The sequence below is a fragment of the Nannobrachium achirus genome (assembly GCF_963921795.1).
Source record: "Nannobrachium achirus genome assembly, chromosome: 14".
Taxonomy (NCBI): domain Eukaryota; kingdom Metazoa; phylum Chordata; class Actinopteri; order Myctophiformes; family Myctophidae; genus Nannobrachium; species Nannobrachium achirus.
This window is the reverse complement of record NC_137821.1, coordinates 45162223-45182455: the sequence shown is the minus strand read 5'-3', so window position 1 is coordinate 45182455 and position 20233 is coordinate 45162223. Positions and strand designations below refer to the sequence as shown.

General features: G+C 45.3%; 1 protein-coding gene across 1 annotated transcript in view; it reads right to left on the bottom strand.

Moving 5' to 3' along the window:
* nrxn2b (neurexin 2b) overlaps nt 1-20233 on the bottom strand; it is a gene marked incomplete at its 3' end in the record, with an annotated part of 1346377 nt that overhangs the window by 94630 nt on the left and 1231514 nt on the right. Inside the window, exon 17 of the mRNA XM_080741211.1 lies at nt 54-225. Within this exon, the coding sequence (XP_080597337.1) occupies nt 54-225 (172 nt within the window). The remainder of the gene's footprint in view (nt 1-53; nt 226-20233) is intronic.

Genomic DNA, 20233 nt, shown 5'->3' with positions numbered 1-20233 from the left:
CCGTAACCCCAGTCGCCCCCCTCCCCCCTGATGTCGGACCCCCGAGGTCCTACCTGAGGGGAACCGTTCGATGACGGGCTGGCTGTCCACCTGTAGCGTGGCGTTGCCGCCGCTGCGCGTGAAGCGCACCACGTGGTACTTGCCGTCGCTCACCATCACCGCACTCTCCTCGATGGAGATGTCGTCCGTTCCCACGTTGAAGATCACGCCGATCTTTCCCCGTTCCTGCGAGAAGAGAGAAAGAGAGAGGGAAAATGTCACGCAGTGTTAAAATGATGCTGTTTACCTTTAGTCCTGACTGTAACCTTTTCCGGGGCGTGGGGGAGGTAAATTAAAGAAAGGACAACAACATTGTTTTCTGTATTCAGCAGTTCGTCGACACCGGGTTTCTGAAAAATCATTTGTGCAAGTCTTTGAATATTTTTGACCCGATTCTATAAATGACTTCTTAATCCTTCTTCTAAAATCAGTGGTTCTCAAACCAATGGATAATGAATAATAACGGATTGCATTTTTATAGCGCTTTTCTAAGCAAGTTGCTAACTCAAAAGCGCTTTACAATGGTCCATTAATTCATACATTGGAAAGTGAAGTGGCGTTGACGCCAGCGTCCTCACTTCCCACATTCACACACCAATGGTGGCAAGTTTGCACCGACCAACTCATTGAAACTCAAAGAGCATAGAGTTTGTTTATGAACGTGTTAAAAGTATTGTGAGACTGTCCATCATTGCCAGTCTGACAACCACATGTACTGAGCCTGAAACGATACCTGCAGCTGTTTAGATAGTTTAATAGATTACGTGTTGTGCACATTGAAAAACCAGAGATAACCAAACAACCTTGTGATTTAACTTCTTTTATATTCCTGAACTGATTATAAATGGTAAATGGTGAATTTAAATAGCGCCTTTATCCAAGGCACCGATGGCGGAGGAAACCATGCAAGGCAAACCAACCTGCTCACCAGGAGCAACTAGGGGTTCACCCTCAGTGTTCCAATGACGGTTTCTCTACCCCTGAGCCACTGCCGCCCCCATTATATGACAAAGGTCGCAATTGTTCGGAAATAATGTTTGTTCATACAGTAAGCTGGCCCTGAGGACTCTCATTCACTACAGTGTGTTTCACCGAACTTCCGCTGAGGGTTTTCCACCCATGAGCGTCACGGCGCATAATAGCGTGTCCCTCCTTGATTTACCTTCCTTGGAGGGGGGGGGGGGGGGGGGGGGGGCGGGGCAACTGAAATTACCCTTCAATGCATTCGAGCCAATGAAGGGGCTGGGTGGTCCCTAACCACCATAATCCAATCGCAACCCCTAGGGGTCCAGGACCCCTAGGGGGTCCCCAGAGTTACTACTGGGGGCCTCCAAATCTTTGAGTGATAGAAACCTTTTTCTTTTTCTTTAACCACTTGAACCCGAGGTGTCCATATTTTGGGAACTTTAGCCAACTGCGAGGCGTTGTGAGCTTGTAGATCGGCTATTTTCGGCAAAGAGGTTTGGTGTAGAAGGGAAAAAGAGCAGACTGAAAGGTCAAGTTTATTAAGTATTGACGGTTCAAGTGGTTAAATATCTGAAAACACAAAATGACATGAATCCAAAATACACTGACGATTGTGCTGTCAAACAATGAAACTATATGGACTCTCTCAACTAAGGGGTCCTTGAACCTGAAAGCATTGAAGACCCCTGGTCTAGACCGTTTATTCCTGACCTCCGGACAATCATCAGAACGACTCCTCGCCGTCCATCAGCGTTAGACAACAAGAAGAGGACGACGACGGAGGCGCCTTTGGTATTCATCAACCTTGTGATGGCCCTCCTCTCTCCTATCTATTAGCACTGACAGCCTCCCACTGCTTCTAGTTTATTACAGTCAGTCGCCAAACACACACACACACACACACACACACACACACACACACACACACACACACACACACACACACACACACACACACACACACACACACACACACACACACACACACACACACACACACACACACACACTCTCCCTCCCTCCCCCTGTGGTTTCTGTCCTCGGTCCCTGCAAAGGTCAAAGTCATTCCGTCACGTTACAGTCTGCTCTGCCAAACGACGGAGGCAGGGGCGTCAATTGGGTATGGCAGGGGTATGCAGCTGCCATACCCTGGATCCAGGGGGGGGGGGGGGGGGGGGGAATAAAAGTTACTTTTAAATATAAATCCATGGATGTCTCTTTGTCTATCTGCGCTGGTTATTATGTTGTTAAATTACAGTAAAATAACTACAAATGCAATATTTTACAAAATGGTCACTTTATTAACAAGGTATTATAATTATATTCTCCCCATCTTGACAACATGGTATATTCCCAGGTTCCACAGGTCAGCTGCACAGGTGCAATGCATTATTGTTAATTGTGGCACGTTTACTAACATGCCAAGTTTAGCTGCACTTGAACAACCGTTCCAGGCTGCCATATCCAGCCCAAGAAACCGTAGAGACCCAGGGAAAAAAACAGACAAAACCCGATTTTTTTCATGACTCTCATCTTTGCCATGCTTTTGCTGAACTGACGCCACTGGAGGAGGGGGGAGAGGTGCATGGAGAGAGAAGAGAAGAGCAAAACGGAGGGCACAGAGTCAGTCTGAAAAACAGAAGGACTGAGCAGATACTGCTAGACAAAACCATTACATTAGAGATGCTCTCTCTCTCTCTCTCTCTCTCTCTCTCTCTCTCTCTCTCTCTCTCTCTCTCTCTCTCTCTCTCTCCCCTTCTCTCTCTCTCTCACGGCACCAGGCACGTGCACACATACATGACATCAAAGGGGGCTCGAGCCCCTGCCCTTTTATCCATCTGTAAAAATAAAAAAAAAGCCCTCTCCAGGCCATGAATGCAGTTTTTACTATGGTGAAAGAAATGCAAATTCCTCCTCTTTCCATGCCACACCTGAAGGCAGCGTTCAAGAGAAATGCCTTGTCCAATCTCTGAACTCCTGAACTTGAATGCAGCATCTTATGTTGAAAGAATTGCCCTCTCTGTGTAGAAATCCATGCCGTTACGCCACATCTCCAGTATTAACTTGATTATGCTTAGTCCAGTGTGGTATCAAGCACCGAAAATAGCAGACCTCCAAGCTCACAACGCGTCGCAGCGCGACGCGTTGTGAGCTTGGAGGTCGGCTATTTTCCATGTTTTCACCAAAAGGCCCTTTTGGAACTGCCCCTGCCTCTCTAACATTCTCTGCACGTCCCAGGCACCACCATCCTCTCACGGCACTACGATCCTCTCCCTCAGTATTTTCGGGGACTTAAACAGTAATACCCCGCGGCAAAGTGGCGGCCATTCAAAACGTCCCTCCCATGCTGAGACAGCTGGGCCAAATCCCTTCCTGGTAGACACAGGGGATCCAGGCCTTGTTGGCCGCGCATCGGTCGCGGGTGGGTAGTAAGTAGGGTGCTGCTATATCTGCCTGCAGCAGCTTGGGCTTCCAAAAAAACAACTTCATTGATAATTGATCTCATTAACTATGTGCATTTTATTCAGCTATACCTTATGGCGGGGAGGGTACCGCGGGAGGTTAAACCGCGACTTTTTTGGCTCCCGGCGTTTTTCCATTATTCACGGCTGATTAGCTGTTTAAAAAAACGGATAGGGCAAAAAAATAAAACATCCGCCCCGAATGTTAATTGAACTTTAAAGTATTAAGTTTAACTGAGTAAATAAGCGCAGAGGTTGTACAGTAGCTTAATGAGCGGTATAATCGCAGCCAAATTTATGTGCATTCTAAACCAACCTCACGATGCAGTATTAAAAAAAAAAAGTAGTAATGGTATCGAGCCAGGACCAGGGCATTGCCATGCGCTTGGCGACAAGAGCGATTAGGGTATTAATTGAGCGTGCTGGAAGTGCTTTAAGTGGAAATGTTCGGCGGGTGTGTTCGGTGCCGGAGGGGGGATATCAACGCAGGGACAGAGACAGAGTGACTGTCAAAATAATCAATGTGATTCATCATCGCAGTGAGAACACAGCGCAGTACAGGAGTTTCAAAAGTCCAAATTCAAGCACAGTTCACGTGCCTTCAAGGTGCATCCTTGGTTTTCATTCACTAAGATACCATCCATTTCAATATTATAGTATTGTGTAAGTGAGCTTTAGCTTAGCCAGGTGTTGTGATAGCATATCACAATAGGTACAGTAGGCCCAGAGCCATAAGAGATTTGCGCCAGTGCGGGGGCAGAAAACAACGCCGGTCCATCCATCTTCAAACGCTTATATCCAGAAATCGGGTCACGGGGGTAACAGTTCCAACTGGGATTTCCAGAGTTCCCTATCCTGAGCAACTTCCTCCACTCCTCCCGGGAGTATACCGAGGCGTTCCCAGGCCAGTGTGGAGATATAATCCTTCCATCTGGTCTTTGGTCTGCCACGGGGTCTCCTCCCAGTGGGACTAGGAAGGCGCTCGGGAAGCATCCGTACTAGATGCCCGAACCACCTAAGCTGACTCCTTTCCAAGTGAAGGAGCAGCGGTTCTACTCCAAGTCTCAAGTGGTTCATGTAACTCGAAATAGTGACAAACGCCCATAGACGCCAATGAATTCCACAAACTTCTGGTTCAGCGCTTTGTCACTATTCTGCAATAGAAGTCAATGTAGAAGACCGATGACTTGAACGGAGGTGGCGTAACTCTCCAATAGACAGCTCTGGCTATAAGCCTAGACGTCACCTACAAGAGTTAAGGCAATGTAACATGACCGGCGCCTCGGACAGACGAGCTGCCTTCATCAGGTGTAAAGGGTAAAAGAGAAGAACATAAAAGAAAAACCCTTTCACTTATTCATGAGCACTGAGCAGGCTGTTCGATGCAGTTCTCCTCGGTGGATGATCTCATTCTCGCCAAGGGAGGGAAGTAACGGTATGGTTTCAAATGCCACGGAGGGCCTCTTCATGTTACTCAGTGACCCTGACAGTCCCATGCCTGCTCTATTCTCCCCCCTTGTGCTTTTTCACCAATCCAATATCTAGTGAAGCAGTACAGTACACTCATATTTTGTACTTAAGTAAAAGTATCAATACCCTATTGTAGATATGTAAGGGATAATGGCTGGCTCCGCGGTGGCTGTCCATACATAACAGACCGACAGCCTGATAACTCACCGAGGCGCATTATCCCGCTTATTACCTGGCTACTAAATAAAATTAATAATTTGACTCAAAACTAAAAACTAAACAAAGTATTTCCTTGTTTACAGACGGCTGAAAGTATTCCACAAGCCGGGTAATAAAGTTCGGTATCAAACATCTACTTCAGTAGAAGTAAAGTACCAAAAGTAAGAGTACTCATTATGCAGAATGTCCCTTTTCACAAGTGTTAATGGAAATCCTTTGAAAACAGCAGATGCCTCTGAGAAGTAATGGAGTGGAAGTAAAAAGTATATGAATTTTCACTGATCCAATATCGATCCCATCACGGCACACACACATGGAGGTGGTCAGGAAGGTGAACACACACAGCGGGTGTGAACATCAAAGCTTTTGGCCTTATTGACGCACACTATGCAGTTGATACCTGTATCTATTGAAGAGTTATATAGTGGAGCCAAAATGGTTCCCGGGGAAGGAACCAAATGATCCTTGTCAGAATCAGCGGGGATGAGGGAACAACCAGAATGGGGCTCCATTACAGCTCACCAAACAAGATGCTCAGAATACTCGTAATACCTCTGCCGAGAGAATTAATTCAATTTGCCTGGATGAATCCATCCTATTACAGTCTGAAGGGGCTTGAAGAGGACAGCGAGAGAGAGGGGCGGAAAGAGGGAGAGAGAGAGAGAGAGAGAGAGAGAGAGAGATGAGAGAGAGAGAGAGAGAGAGAGAGGGATAGAGAGAGCATTTGAGTGATATTTACGGAAAGATTAGCATTTGTGTTCCGCAACATTAGGACTGGGGCGTCGCACCAAATTCTGGGCCCTGGGTACGAGGATTCACTGCGGGCCCCCCATGAATGTTCTTCATAGGGAGAGGAGGGGGTGCCGTGCTGCGAGCTTGTAGGAGGGGGTGCCGTGCTGCGAGCTTGTAGATCTGCTATTTTTGAAAGATTGTGAACATTTGTGCAGGTCTTTGACTAAAATCCTTCTTAGGTTTTCTTTTTTTTAAATGTGAAGATCCCCAAATGATATGTTTTTGACCACGGACCCCATCTCAAACATATAGTTCCAGGGACCTCCCCAGATTTTTTTGAGTTACAAATGTTCGCTTAAAAAAAACACATATGTTCAAAGAATTGCAACACATTTTCACGACTTTTCAAAAAAATAGCAGATCTACAAGCTTGCAGCGCGGCACGAGCTTGTATATCTGCTATTTTTCAATAGATTAAAGTATAAAATCATGAAGGCCCCTCCACCTTGGGCCTGGTAACTCAGTCCACTTCCCCCCCCTTGTGACGCCCTGGGAACGTATCGAGCCCATTATGTCAGGAAGCTGCTGGGAGCACTGGCTTGCTTTTTCTCTCTCTCTCTCTCTCTCTCTCTCTCTCTCTTCTCTCTCTCTCTCTTTAAAGATGATTCCGGCATTGCGGTAATGACATTTTAATGGCCGCTTCCCCCCTTTAAGCGAAAAAATATCTCCGTAAGGGGAAAAGGAAATATATGTACAGTATATATATAGAGAGGCCTTAATCCTCGGATGACTGGAGCAGTGAAGTCGCAACAAACGCTTTAAAAAGGACGGGAGTGGTGGGTTAGGTAACTGAGACACATAAGCCCTAAACTGCTCTTTAAAACAGAGGCTCCCTAAATGACTGCTAAGCGGCCTTTAATCTGCTTTCGGTAGTCTTCTAATGTCGGGAATAATGTCGTTTCTTGCTGTTTTATGGACGTTGGATGGGGGAACGCTCCGCGTGCCCGGTCAATCAGCGAGGTCGGCAGGGGGTCCGCTTCCAACTTGGTTGTGTGTGTGTGTGTGTGTGTGTGTGTGTGTGTGTGTGTGTGTGTGTGTGTGGTGTGTGGGACTGGGGGAATGTATTATCGGGCGGCCAGGATCCATTTGGGTGGAAATTTAAATGAATGTTTGATTAACATCTTGAATCCCCAAGGGACGCTCCATCCCAGTTAATACATGCCAGGCTACGAGAACTCCATAACGATAACACAACAGCTCGCACGGCTCAGGGCTTCGAAGACGTTCGATAGTTCAGCGTCACTTTCGTCCGACGCTGGTGAATGCTAATCTGGTGAAATGCCGACCTGCCGACAGTGGTGAATGCTAACCTGGCGAATGTTAAAGGATTACGTCACCACTTTTCAACCTATCTTCGTATAATAGGTCCTCACTAATGTTCATATTAAAATAAAATTGTCCACGTCTCCTAAGAGAGCTGTGGGAAGTTCAGAAATCATCAATGTGACATCATCGATGGAGAATCCAAGCTAATAGAAAAGGCAGGCTTTCTATTCCTGAAAAGTTGCAATGTTAAAGTGGAAGCTATTGTTCTCGCGATAATAACAATCAAAAATATTTGTTCAAAAATATTGTTAAAAAAATCTGTCAAACGATGATGTCCCATGACTATGGATTTCTGAACTTCCCACAGCTCTCCTAAGAGAGTTGGACCGAGTAGATTTTCTTTTGCAATTTTATTATGAACAGTAGTGAGGACCTATTATATGAAGATGGGTTGAAAAGTGGCAAAGTCCTCCTTTGAGCTGGTGAATGCTACCATACCTAAACCTAACTCTTACCCTAACCTCAGTAAAACTATGCCTAAATCTAACCCTAAAACCTAACCCTTAACCTTAGTTGGACTAACGGGACGTAGAAATATTGAGATTTCACCCAGGGCTTCTACTACAGAGCTTTGACACAGTACAGTCTCTGTCGCGCCCGTGGCTTTTCAGAATGCCACACACTGTACCGTGGGCGCTATAGCCAGAGCATATTGCACTTTAAGCCGGGGAAAGATGCTTGAAGATCAGACTCGGATTTTCTCGACAACCCATCAAACGCAAAGTTTGACGTCTCTGCCAAATGCTCACGCATGCATGCCAGTTACAACAAAGATGTTGACTGTCGGTGATTTAATTAGCTCTCTCGTAAGGAGAGGGGCAGAACAAGAAAAAACACTTGAAAGCCCTTTAGAAATGCTCGTACATGGAGAGAGGGCGTTTGAAAATTCCTTTTCAACCTGACCTTGCAGCACGTGAGCGCATACACGGTGAGGTAATCACACGCTGGCGAGTCCGGAATGTGAATGAGGTGTACGCCAGACCGTGGATACTGTGCTGCTTAACTAGTTTGTGTGTGCGCGTGTATGCGTACGTACAGGGGCGTCACAAGGGGGGGGGGGGGGGGGGGGGGAGTGGGACTGAGTTACTAGGGCCCAAGGTGGAGGGGGCCTTAATTATCTTATACTTTTAAGCTATTGAAAAATAGCAGATATACAAGCTCGCAGCGCGGCACCGAGTGCCGCGCTGCGAGATTGTAGATCTACTATTTTTGAAAAAGTTGTGAAAATGTGTGACAAATCTTTGAATTTGTAACTCAAATTTAGCTTCTGGGGGGGTCCCTGGAACTAAATATTTTGAGATGGGGGTCCCTCTTGTGAAGGTCTGTGGCCGAATACATATCATTTTGGGGGTCCTTCACATGAAAAAGTTTGAACACCACTGACATAGAAACAGTTTTTTCAAAAAACCTTGGAAGGATTTGAAATATTCAAAGACTTGCACAAATGTTCACGATTTTTCAAAAATAGCAGATCTACAAGCTTGCTGTGAGCTTGTATATCTGCTATTTTTCAAAAGTTCAAAATAAAGTGTAATAATGTGTCTAAATGGGTTAAACCCCCCCCCCCCCCCCTATGAAGAACATTCATGGGCTGCCCTTAGTGAATCCTTAGTACCCAGCGCCAAGAATTTGGTGCGACAGCCCTGTGCGAGTGTGCGTACGTACATAATATGTGTGTGTGTGTGTGTGTGCGTGTGCGTGTGCGTGTGTGTGTTGGTGGTTATCAGTCGTCAGAGAGAGAGAGAGGCTGTGTGACAGGGACGTGCAGAGAATGTTAGAGAGGCAGGGGCTGACATTTCTAAAAGGGCCTTTTGGTGAAAATATCGAAAATAGCAGACCTCCAAGCTCACAACTCGTCGTGCTGTGTCACGTAGTGAGCTTGGAGGTCGGCTATTTTCGGTGAGCGCATGATACCACACTGAACAAAACATAATTAAGTGAATACTGGAGATGTGGCGTAACGATGGATTTCTACACAGCGAGGGTCATTCTTTCAACATAAGACGCTGCATTCAAGTTCCGGAGAGTTCGGATTTGCAAGATTTGCACACATTTTCACGACTTTTCAAAAATAGCAGATCTATAGGCTTGCAGCGTGGCGCTGTGAGCTTGTAGATCTGCTATTTTTCAACAGCTAAAGTATAAAATAGTTAAGGCCCCTCCACCTTGGGCCCTAGTAACTCAGTCCCACTTTCCCCCCCCTTGTGACACCCATGGACAGGAGCAAAAAAGGGCAGAGAGAAACAGCGCTTGATGAAAAAGAAAATGGGAGCGAACCTTGATGATCCTCCAGAGCCTCAAGGTGCTTGGAGATCAAAGCTCCTTTTGAAGATGTCAGTATCTGTTTCTCTCTCTCTCTCTCTCCGCCGTTCTGCGAGCACGTTATAGTCAATTAAGTAAGGTGCGGGCGAAAAAAAAGACTAAGGGAGAATGGCAACGCTATTTTTCGAGGATTTGTTTCCACCCCGGTTTTCGGCTCCCGAGAGGCTCGCTCGCGGTTCAGGAGACAGCTTAAGCTTTTGTCTAAAAAACCCAACATCAACAACACCTTCCTTCCGATCCACCTCCGCACGTCTTGTCTTATTTTATTTCCTTTCTTTGTCTGGAATGGATCGGCTGCCATATTCTGAACGTCTCTCTACATCCATACAGCAGATTTTTCCCCCTGCCTCTCATTATAGAACAGTCAAAGTCAGGAATAATGTTATGTTTCTCCCTGCTTTTATGCCGGTGGTGGATTGCTTCTTGTGCCAGTCAATCAGCAGGCTTTGGTATAGGACAGGGGTCTTCAACGTTTTCAGGCCAAGGACCCCTTAGTTGAGAGAGAGATGAAGCAGGGACCCCCACAACCTTTTCATAGATTCCATATAGTGTCATTGTTTGACAGCACGATCGTCAGTGTATTTTGGATTCATGTCAATGTGTGTTTTCAGATATTTAACCACTTGAACTGTCAATACATAATAAACTCGACCTTGATCTGTACTTAGTCTGCTCTTTTTACCCTCTACACCAAACCTCTTTGCCGAAAATAGCCGATCTACAAGCTTGCAACGCCTCGTTGTGAGCTTGTTGGCTAAAGTTCTCAGAACATGGACGCTAGGGTTCAAATGGTTAATATAAAAAAGAAGAAAGAGAGGTTTCTATCACACAAAGATTTGGAGGACCCCCTGTAGTAACTCAGAGGACCCCCTATTGAAGACCCCCATGGTATAGGTATGCTGGTAACTTTGCGTGTGCGTATGTGTGTGTGTGTGTGTGTGTGTGTGTGTGTGTGTGTGTGTGTGTGTGTGTGTGTGTGTGTGTGTGTGTGTGTGTGTGTGTGCGCGCGTGCGCACAAGCGTTCCTGTGTGGCTCCATCTAGGATGCCTTTTCAATTAATGTTTGATTAACATCTCGAGCGCCCGGGGACACGGCAAAAATTCCATCCAGTTAATGCGTATATCAGGCGAGAACTCCACAGCAGTATAACATGTTTTCGACTGACATTAATATACGCACGTCTCTCTCTCTCTCTCTCTCTCTCGAGGCAATATAGCCGAACAGATTGCGCGCGTTATAGTCAATTAAGAAAGGTGTGGGCATTATTCAAGGATATATTTAGGAGATTAGTAGGCTGCTTAACCGTGACTACCACCAATACCCGTCATTGTCGGGTGAAAACCTTCTATGTCCAAAACCGTTCGTTTTGCATTTATCATTTTGAAAATGAGTTAAACTAGCGAAGGCAGCCGATCAGATCTGCTGTTTTCACTACTTTTGCGCGACGGCCTCGTATGAAGAAGCAGGGCTTTACTTCGCAAAAGAAACGTACATATTTGTAACTTGGAGATACAAGGTTTCCACCCGTCAACGACGATATATACAGTACCTTCACTTGTCTTTAATCGACCGTCTCTCTATATTTCCCTGTATAAAACCTTTTCTCCCTCATTATAGAGGAGTCAAAGTGTCTCTAGTGAGCCAAGTGCACATAAACTATTTGTCACAATTATGCCACCCCCCTCCCACATGCACGCACACACACGCGTCGAACGTGCACAAAATCCTCCTAATTTCTCTCCGTTCTTTCTCATCAATCCTCCACGATCTCAGGAGAATATGAACTACCGTATTTTCCGGACTATAAGGCGCACTTAAAAGCCTTTAATTTTCTCAAAAAACTACAGTGCGCCTTATAGTCCAGTGCGCCTTATATATGGATCATTCATTGACATTGACATTCCCTTTAGCACAGCTCCATCTGTTTGATGCATAACGCAACGGTAGCGTCTATTATGTGCGCCTTATAGTCAGGTGCGCCTTATATATGAAAACAGTTTGAAAATAGACCATTCATTGACAGTGCGCCTTATATTCAGGTGCGCCTTATAGTCCAGAAAATACTGTATATAGAATTATACATCTGATATTATGCCACCGTGATATTATGTCAAACGTTCGTTGCTTGAGACATACAAAACAAATGTGCCATTTCAAAACTTCATACGTCCTGCCATTGGCAAGACATGTAGATTTCCAGTGGATTGGAAGAACATTGAGCTTGTAGATCTGCTTTTTTTGCTATTTTTATGACCTTCTTTATGACTTCTTCAAAGTTTAAATCTACCTATGAAGGTGGATTCTGCTTTTCAATGGGAATGGATTGGTTTCTAGCCATTTGCGAGTTTCTGCAAAAATACGCTCCATTCTCCATACATTTTTTAAAGACAAAACAGGGAAAGAAACCTGTGAAAAACATTGCATTTGCAGGAAATGTACAGGAAAAGAGCAGTAAAGCCTGAATACTTGAAATGGCACAAACGTAGGCATCGAGTGATGTGCAAAAAAATGTAAGCATATTGCAGTTTAATTCGCTAAAAGTCAGCCAACACAGGGATGCTGACAGAACCCTCGTTAAAAAACCCAGGACAAAAATCCACTCGTCCTAGACAATTTGCCCTCCTGGCCCCAAAACTGTGGAATAAACTCCCTGTCGCACTTAGAACTACAGACTCACTCGCTTCCGCCGTGGACTGAAGACTCACCTCTTCAGACTCCACCTTCCCTCAATGACCATACATGAAGCTATATAGCATTTTCAGGTTTTAGACGTTTTTTTACTGATTAGGTGCGTGGTCTACCTATGTTATTGTTTTTTTCTAGATTGATATTCCTATGCATTTGTTATATTGTTGTTAATGTACTGACATATTATCTCGCTTATTATAGTGATGTGTATTACCTGCTTATTGTAAGTCGCTTTGGATTAAAAGCGTCTGCTAAATGCCTAAACTGTAAACTGTAAACTGGATAAGAACCTTACACCTCTAAATGGACAAAAAAATCCAAACGAACGTGAAAGATGTGAGTCGGAGGACATCGGTATAAAAGCCGCACCGATCCATATGGTTAATGAACAGAGGAATCTGCACGAATAAGGCAAAAAACTTAAATGTGACTTTTAAAAAGCAGAAGAAGGAGATGGGACCACACAGAGATGACTCAGCGGGACATTGACACAAACGGATGCAGCCATTTAACCCATTTAGTTCTAGAATTATTTAATGCTTTAACTATTGAAAAAATTGCAGATATACAAGCTCACAGCGCGAGTGCCGCGCTGCGAGCTTGTACATCTGCTATTTTTTTAAAAGTCGTGAAAATGTGTGTAAATCTTCGAATAATATGTATTTTTAAAGTGAACGTTTGTAACTCAAATTTTGAGTTACAAAATGGTCCTGGAACTAAATATTTTGAGATGGTGAGGGTCCGTGGCCAAATGCATATCATTTTGGGGGTCCTTCACATGAAAAAGTTTGAGAACCACTGACATAATCAGTCTCTCAAGAACAGACTAACTGAGCTCCAGTTAAGTTAAAAGGACCTTTTCTTTGACGATGGCTGGCCAGATTGCTGACATAGAAACAACATAGGTTTTTCAAAAAAAACCTTAGAAGGATTCAAAAGACACTTATAGAATCGGGTCAAAATTCAAATGTTCATGATTTTTCAAAAATAGCAGATCTGCAAACTCTCAGCGCGGCAACTGGTGCCGCGCTGTGAGCTTGTAGATCTGCTATTTTTCATACAATAATACACAATAACGTGTACCCGTTCTGAATGGCTTAAAACTTGGTCAAGGTGGGGTTGCAATTTATGTGCGGTACCATGCCTTCAAACCCGCCCTAACGGAACGTTACGGCGCACCATTCATCATCGACCGGCTCACACTTTGCCTTGATTATGATCCATCACAGCCGCACCTCAGAGCCCATATAATACTGTATATGTGATCAAGCCTGGGTATAAATGCCCTGAGTTGCAGACGACCGTAGGTATATTTGCTGTACGGGGTGCCTATACATCAGCACCGGCACGGCACTGGCAGCGAGGGGGCAAAGCAGGGCCTGATTAAACCATTTAGATCGGGAAAGAGTCTGTCACGTTATATCTTAACCACTTTAACCTATTATTTTATGCTTTAACTATTGAAAAATAGCAGATGCCGCGCTGCGAGCTTGTAGATCTGCTATTTTTGAAAAAAAACGTAAAATAATTGCGCAAGTCGATTTTAAAAGTGCCTTCTGAAATGTTTCTACATTATGCCAGTGGTGCTCAAACTTATTCATGTTAAGGACCCCCAAAATTATATGTATTTGGCCAAGGACCCTCATCTCAAAATATTTAGTTCCAGGGACCCCCCAGAAGCAAAATTTGAGTTACAAATGGTCGCTTAAAAAATTCATATGTTCAAAGATTTGCACACATTTTCACGACTTTTTAAAAATAGCAGATTTTTCAATTAAAGTTAAAGTATAAAATAATAACAGGTCTAAATGAATTAATAGGACTGGAGACCGGACCGGACTACCCGGGGAGAACCCATGAATCCTTGCCTGCTTTATATGGATATGCCTTCGCAAACACTAACACACACACCAGGGACGTGCTGGGCCCCTGATTCAGCCCGGGAAAAAGAGTTGGAGAGGCCCTCATTGCGCGCTATAGAGAGCTGCTGCTACTCAAAGATTTGTGACAAAGTGACAAGCCAGTGGGCCAATTACATGAGTTATATTTCGTCATTGTCGGGTAGAAACCTTGTATGTCCAAAACTGTTTGTTTTGTATTTATCATTTTAAAATGATTTAAACTAGTGAAAACAGCTGATCAACGAACACACAACGCCTCGCGGTGCGAGGCGTTGTGTGCTTGTAGATCTGCTGTTTTCACTACTTTTGTGCGACGGCCTTGTTTCTGCCCGACAGTGACGATTTACTTTGTTGGCTGCCCAGCCCCCGGGAATGAACCGGCTGTTCGGGAGTTGTCCCGCTTTTCCCAATGTCCAGCACGTCCCTGACACACACACACACACACACACACACACACTCACGCATGCACGCACGTGCACACACAGGCACTTACACGCATATACCATAAGCCATATGATAAAATATGCAGTCTGGGAATATTAATATTTCATACAAGCCAACAATACAACAATGGGGCGCACATGTACACTCCAGGTTCCGTAACTAACTGATATTATGCGTGATTAACGTTCTCTTTTTTCCCCGCACGGTATTTTGCAGTTACACACGATTACAGGGCTGGTGAATGCTTTCCTTACATAAATGGTGCATTTACTTATAGCACTTTTTTATCCATGGCGCTTTACATTGGTTGTGCATTACATTCGTCCATTCGCACACAGATTCACACACCGATGGTGGAGGAAACCATGCAAGGCACCAACCTGCTCATTGGGAGAAATTAGGGGTTCAGATTCTTGCTCAAGGACTCTTCGAACATTAACTCTGGGTGAGCCAGAGATCGAACTGGAAACCTCATCTGACGCTCTACCGGCCACTCTACCCTTGAGCCACTGCCGCCCTTTGGATCATTATACTGTATGACATGGGTGTTGTTACTCTTATGTTTGAGCTTACCACAAGGCAGAGGTTTTTAAACTTTTTCCATGTCAACGACCCCTAAATTAATGTGTATTTGGCTGTGGATCCCCATCTGAGAAGACTTTGTGCCAAATGTGCCAAATCTTTGTGCCAAGATTTGTGGTGTTAAAAAAATTCTAAAATATTTTCATGTTTACGAATACAGTAGGCCTATATATATTTTATAGAAAATATCTGATGCACTGTATATACTGTAGGGCCATGGGGTCCCCACCTTGAGAACCCCTCCATTAGACCAAACACATAAGCTGAGTGTACAAACGCCGTAAGGGTTTCCATTCGTTCCAATTGTACACTCTCAGAGTTACAGCCCCATGAGGGCCCATTCGATTCCTAACTATCCATTACTTATCTGAGGACCCCCTGGGTGGACCCCTGAGGTTCCCCGGACCCCCACTTCGAGAACCACCACCATATTGCACGTCCTCTCCCTGGACTAATTAGAAATATATGTTCCTAATCAGCTCATTGGAACATAAACGTTGGATATCATATCGAGGCTTGAGGGGGAGACCCGGCACGTCATGATGCGAGCCTTGAAGGATCGAGAGAGAGAGAGAGAGAGAGAGCGTGGCCACGGCTATAATCTCCCCGCTCCGAGAAAAAGAAGGAAAAAAAAGAGCTGCAGTGTTATGTAAGCCTCCACAGGCTTGTTGCGTAACATGTAGGCCATCGGCTGCGAAAGGATAAATCTCTCCCCGCAATCCCCGGCGTTCCACTTTGCATGCTCTCCTCCTTGTCACTGTGGTGGCGAAAGAGGGGGCGAAAGATTGTGGGGTACGACGACGGCGCCTCGGCGGCCAATAATTTACATTCATATTACCGGCGTTATCCGACCTTCGCGCACATAACTGTATATTTGACGACCTCCTCTTTCCCGTGCCGCGTGCATGGCCCCTCTTGCCTGTAAATGATACAGAGGGGGATCGGTGATAAAGGGGGTTCTGTTAGCTGTGCGTGTGTCGGAGCAATCGAAGCTGCGGTGGGTGTAGCAGAATATGTGTATGCTGCATATTTTATCGCACAAACATGCATGTTCTTGCATGCACGTGCGTGTGTGTGTGTGTATCGTCGCTGTCAGGCAGATTCCTCGTATCTACAAGTTTCAAAAGGGGACTTCCGAAATCTCATTAGTCCTACATCTCATTAGTCCGAATTTAGTTAGGGTTAGGTTTAGGCATCGTTTTACTGAGGTTAGGGTTAAGGTTTGGGTTAGGTTTAGGCATAGTTTTACTGAGGTTACTTAGGGTTAGGTTTAGGTTTAGGCATAGTATTTTTCACCAGGTTAACATCAACAGATTCTGACTAATAGGATGTAGGAACAATGAGATTTCGGACCAATGCCATGGCACCGTTTCTCAATAAGCTGATCTTTCGTAAATTAAAGCCCTATTTCATCGCAAAAGAGTCTTTCACAGTAGTGAAATTAGCAGATCAAGCTACAAGCAAGTACTTGTAGATCGGCTATTTTCTTCTTTTCCTTCCAGCTGTTCCCTTCAGGGGTCGCCGCCACAGCGAATCATCTGCCTCCATCTCACCCTGTCCTCTGCCTCCTCTTCTTTCACAACAACCACCTTCAGGTCCTCTTTGACTACATCCATAAATCTCCTCTTTGGTCTTCTCCTCTAGGCCTCCTGCCTGGCAGTTCCAACCTCAGCATCCTTCTACCGATACACTCGATCACTATACCTCCTCTGTCCAAACCATCTCAGTATGGCCGCTCTGGCCATCTCCAAAACATCTGACATGCCCTGTCCCTCTAATGCAGGGGTCTTCCACGTTTTCAGGCCGGAGACCCCTTAGTTGAGAGAGAGTTGAAGCAGGGACCCCCCACAACCTTTTCATAGATTCCATAGTTTCATCGTTTGACAGCACAATCATCAGTGTATTTTGGAATCATGTACATTTGTGTTTTCAGATATTTAACCACTTGAACAGTCAATACTTAATAAACTTGACCTTTCAATCTGTACTTAGTCTGTTCAAAACTCTTTGCCGAAAAATATTTTTGGCTAAAGTTCTCCGAATATGGACACTAGGGTTCAAGTGGTTAATATAAAAAAGAGGGAAAAAGTTTCAACCACTCAAAGATTTGGAGGACCCCTTGTAGTAACTCTGAGGATCCCCTAGGGGTCCCGGACCCCCTGTTGAAGACCCCTGCTCTAATGTACCCGTTCTGTTCTATGGGCTATTTTCACTATTTTAAATCGCTTTTAAAATAATAACAAAAAAAGGACGGTCTTGGACATACAAGGTTTCCGCCCGACAACGACGATATGCATTTGCACGTTTATATGCGTACAGTACATGTCCCTTCCTTTCTTTATGTGCCTTCTCTCTCCTCGTGCCAAATCGCCTCTCTCTCTCCCTCCCTCCCTCCCTCTCTCTCTCTCCCATATACTTGTGCTCACAGCCAACTCATTTGTATGTGTTGGCCGTAATGCCCGGCGGTCACCTTGAGAAGTTGCCCCATCTCCCCATCTTAATAGCACTTTATCTCTCCCTCTCCCTCTCCCCACCTTTCTTCTCTCCCCCCCCCCCCCCCCCCCCTCCTCCCCCTGCGCCTGCGTTGTTGTATATCTTTCTCACACACACACACACACACACACACACATTCACTGCTGCATGCTCCTGGTCCGGCCAAATAAACAGCAAGGCGGCGAAGACTCGACCACAAAGAATCAAGATCTCATATAAAATCCGCTGTGTTATGGACAGAGATATCGGGGTGTGTGTGTGTGTGTGTGTGTGTGTGTGTGTGTGTGTGTGTGTGTGTGTGTGTGTGTGTGTAGGGACATGCAGAGAATGTTAGAGAGGCAGGGGGCTGAAATTTCTAAAATGGCCTTTTGGTGAAAATAGCAGACCTCCGCGCATCGCAGCACGGTCGGCTATTTTCGGCGCTTGATACCACACTGAACTAAGCTTAATCAAGTCAATACTGGAGTCAATACTAGGGTCGATACTGGCATAGTAGAGCATGGATTTCTACACAGAGAGGGCAATTCTTTAAAGAGAGTTTGGACAAGGCAATTCTCCATGGCATGGAAAGAGGGTATTTGCATTTCTTTCACCACCCTAAAAACTTCAATCATGGTCTGGAGAGAGTACTTTTTTACAGACAGATAAAAGGGCATAGGCTCAAGCCCCCTTTGATGTATGTGTGCACGTGCCTGCGTATGCGAGTGTGTGTGCGCGCGCGCGTGTTTGTGTGTGGTGTGGTGTGGTGTGGTGTGTGTGTGTGTGTGTGTGTGTGTGTGTGTGTGCGTGTGAATGTGTGTGCGTGCGTGTGCGTGCGTACGTGCGTGCTACCCAAGCATGACTCCCACTGTGGGCCAATGGGACTGAGAATGTGTTGACTGGGCTCACACTTTCGTCCTGCGTAATATAAATTAGTCGGACGGGTAAAAAAAAAAGAAAAAGAAAGGAGGATAGTAGCAATATTTATGCTAATGTATAAAGAGAGAGAGAGAGAGAGAGAGAGAGAGAGAGAGAGAGAGAGATCCCTCAAGGTAAACAACATCTTCCATAATCCTGATTATGCCGTCAAGTAGAAGGCAGATTTTTCTCGCTCACTCAATGTCAGCCCAGGGCATCAGCGAACACCATCGATCTCAGAGGCATGCGCACACTCGCGCGCACACACACTCGCGCGCACACACACACACACACACACACACACACACACACACACACACACACACACACACACACACACACACACACACACACACACACACACACACACACACACACACACACACACACACACACACACACACACACACTCGCATACGCAGGCACGTGCACACATACATCAAAGGGGGCTTGAGCCTATGCCCTTTTATCTGTCTGTAAAAAAGTACTCTCTCCAGACCATGATTGAAGTTTTTAGTATGGTGAAAGAAATGCAAATACCCTCCAATACACACCAATAAATGCATAAGATTGCGTGTGAGCCAGTGGTGTAAAATAACTAAGTACATTTACTCAAGTACAGTACTTAAATGAATTGAGGATGTTTTACTCTAAAGGACTACTAACAATTTTCAGTACTTTTATACTATTTCCGCCATTTGAAAATAGCCGATTATAGATCCACAAGCTCACAATGCTGCTATACCCTGGGTCCAGGGGGGAAATAAAAGTTACTTTTAAATATAAATCCACAAATGTCTCTTTGTCTATCTGTTCTGGTTATTATGTTGTTAAATTACAGTAAAATAACCAAATATTTTACAAAATGGTCACTTTGACAAGGTATTACAATTATATTCTCCACACTTGTATTCTCCCCATCTTGACTAAAAGGTATATTCCCAGGTTCCGCAGGTCAGCTGCACAGATGCAATTCATTATTGTTAATTGTGGCACGTTTACTAACATGGCAAGTTTAGCTGCACTTGAACAACCGTTCCAGGCTGCCATATCCAGTTAAGAAACCATAGAAACGGGGGAAAAATAGAATGTACTTCTTAAAGTAAATGTATCATGCCTGTTGCTAAGGTATGGCAACATGACTGGTGTCTTGCACGCGCGCGAAGGCGCGCGTGCAAGACACCAGTCATGTTGCCATACCTTAGCTTTTTCTGAGCTGACACCACTGGCGGTGGTGTTGATGTGTGTGCCAGACTGATGGATGTCGTCCTTCAACACGCTGAACCATCAGCCTTTGCAGGGTAGAGTAGCGGCCTGACCCTCCGCTCGCGCTCTCCTCCTCCTCCTAGACGCGGCGGCGCGCCGCCTGGGAACGGATAACGCACCGTGGCGGGGCCTGGAGGAGGCTCGGCCAGGTGGTGCACACAGACCATATGCTCCTGGTGATATTAGCGCAAAAGACCCCGGGTTCGAATCTGACCCCTGGTATTCATTTGTCTCCGCGTGTCTCTCCCCTCTCTCCGTCCTTGGTTTCCTCATGGCTCTCTAGCGTGTCTGACCTACGGTTCAGTTCAGTACAACGTGCAGTGCAACAATGTGCCGTCTGTCATAATAATAAGCATAGAAATGCCA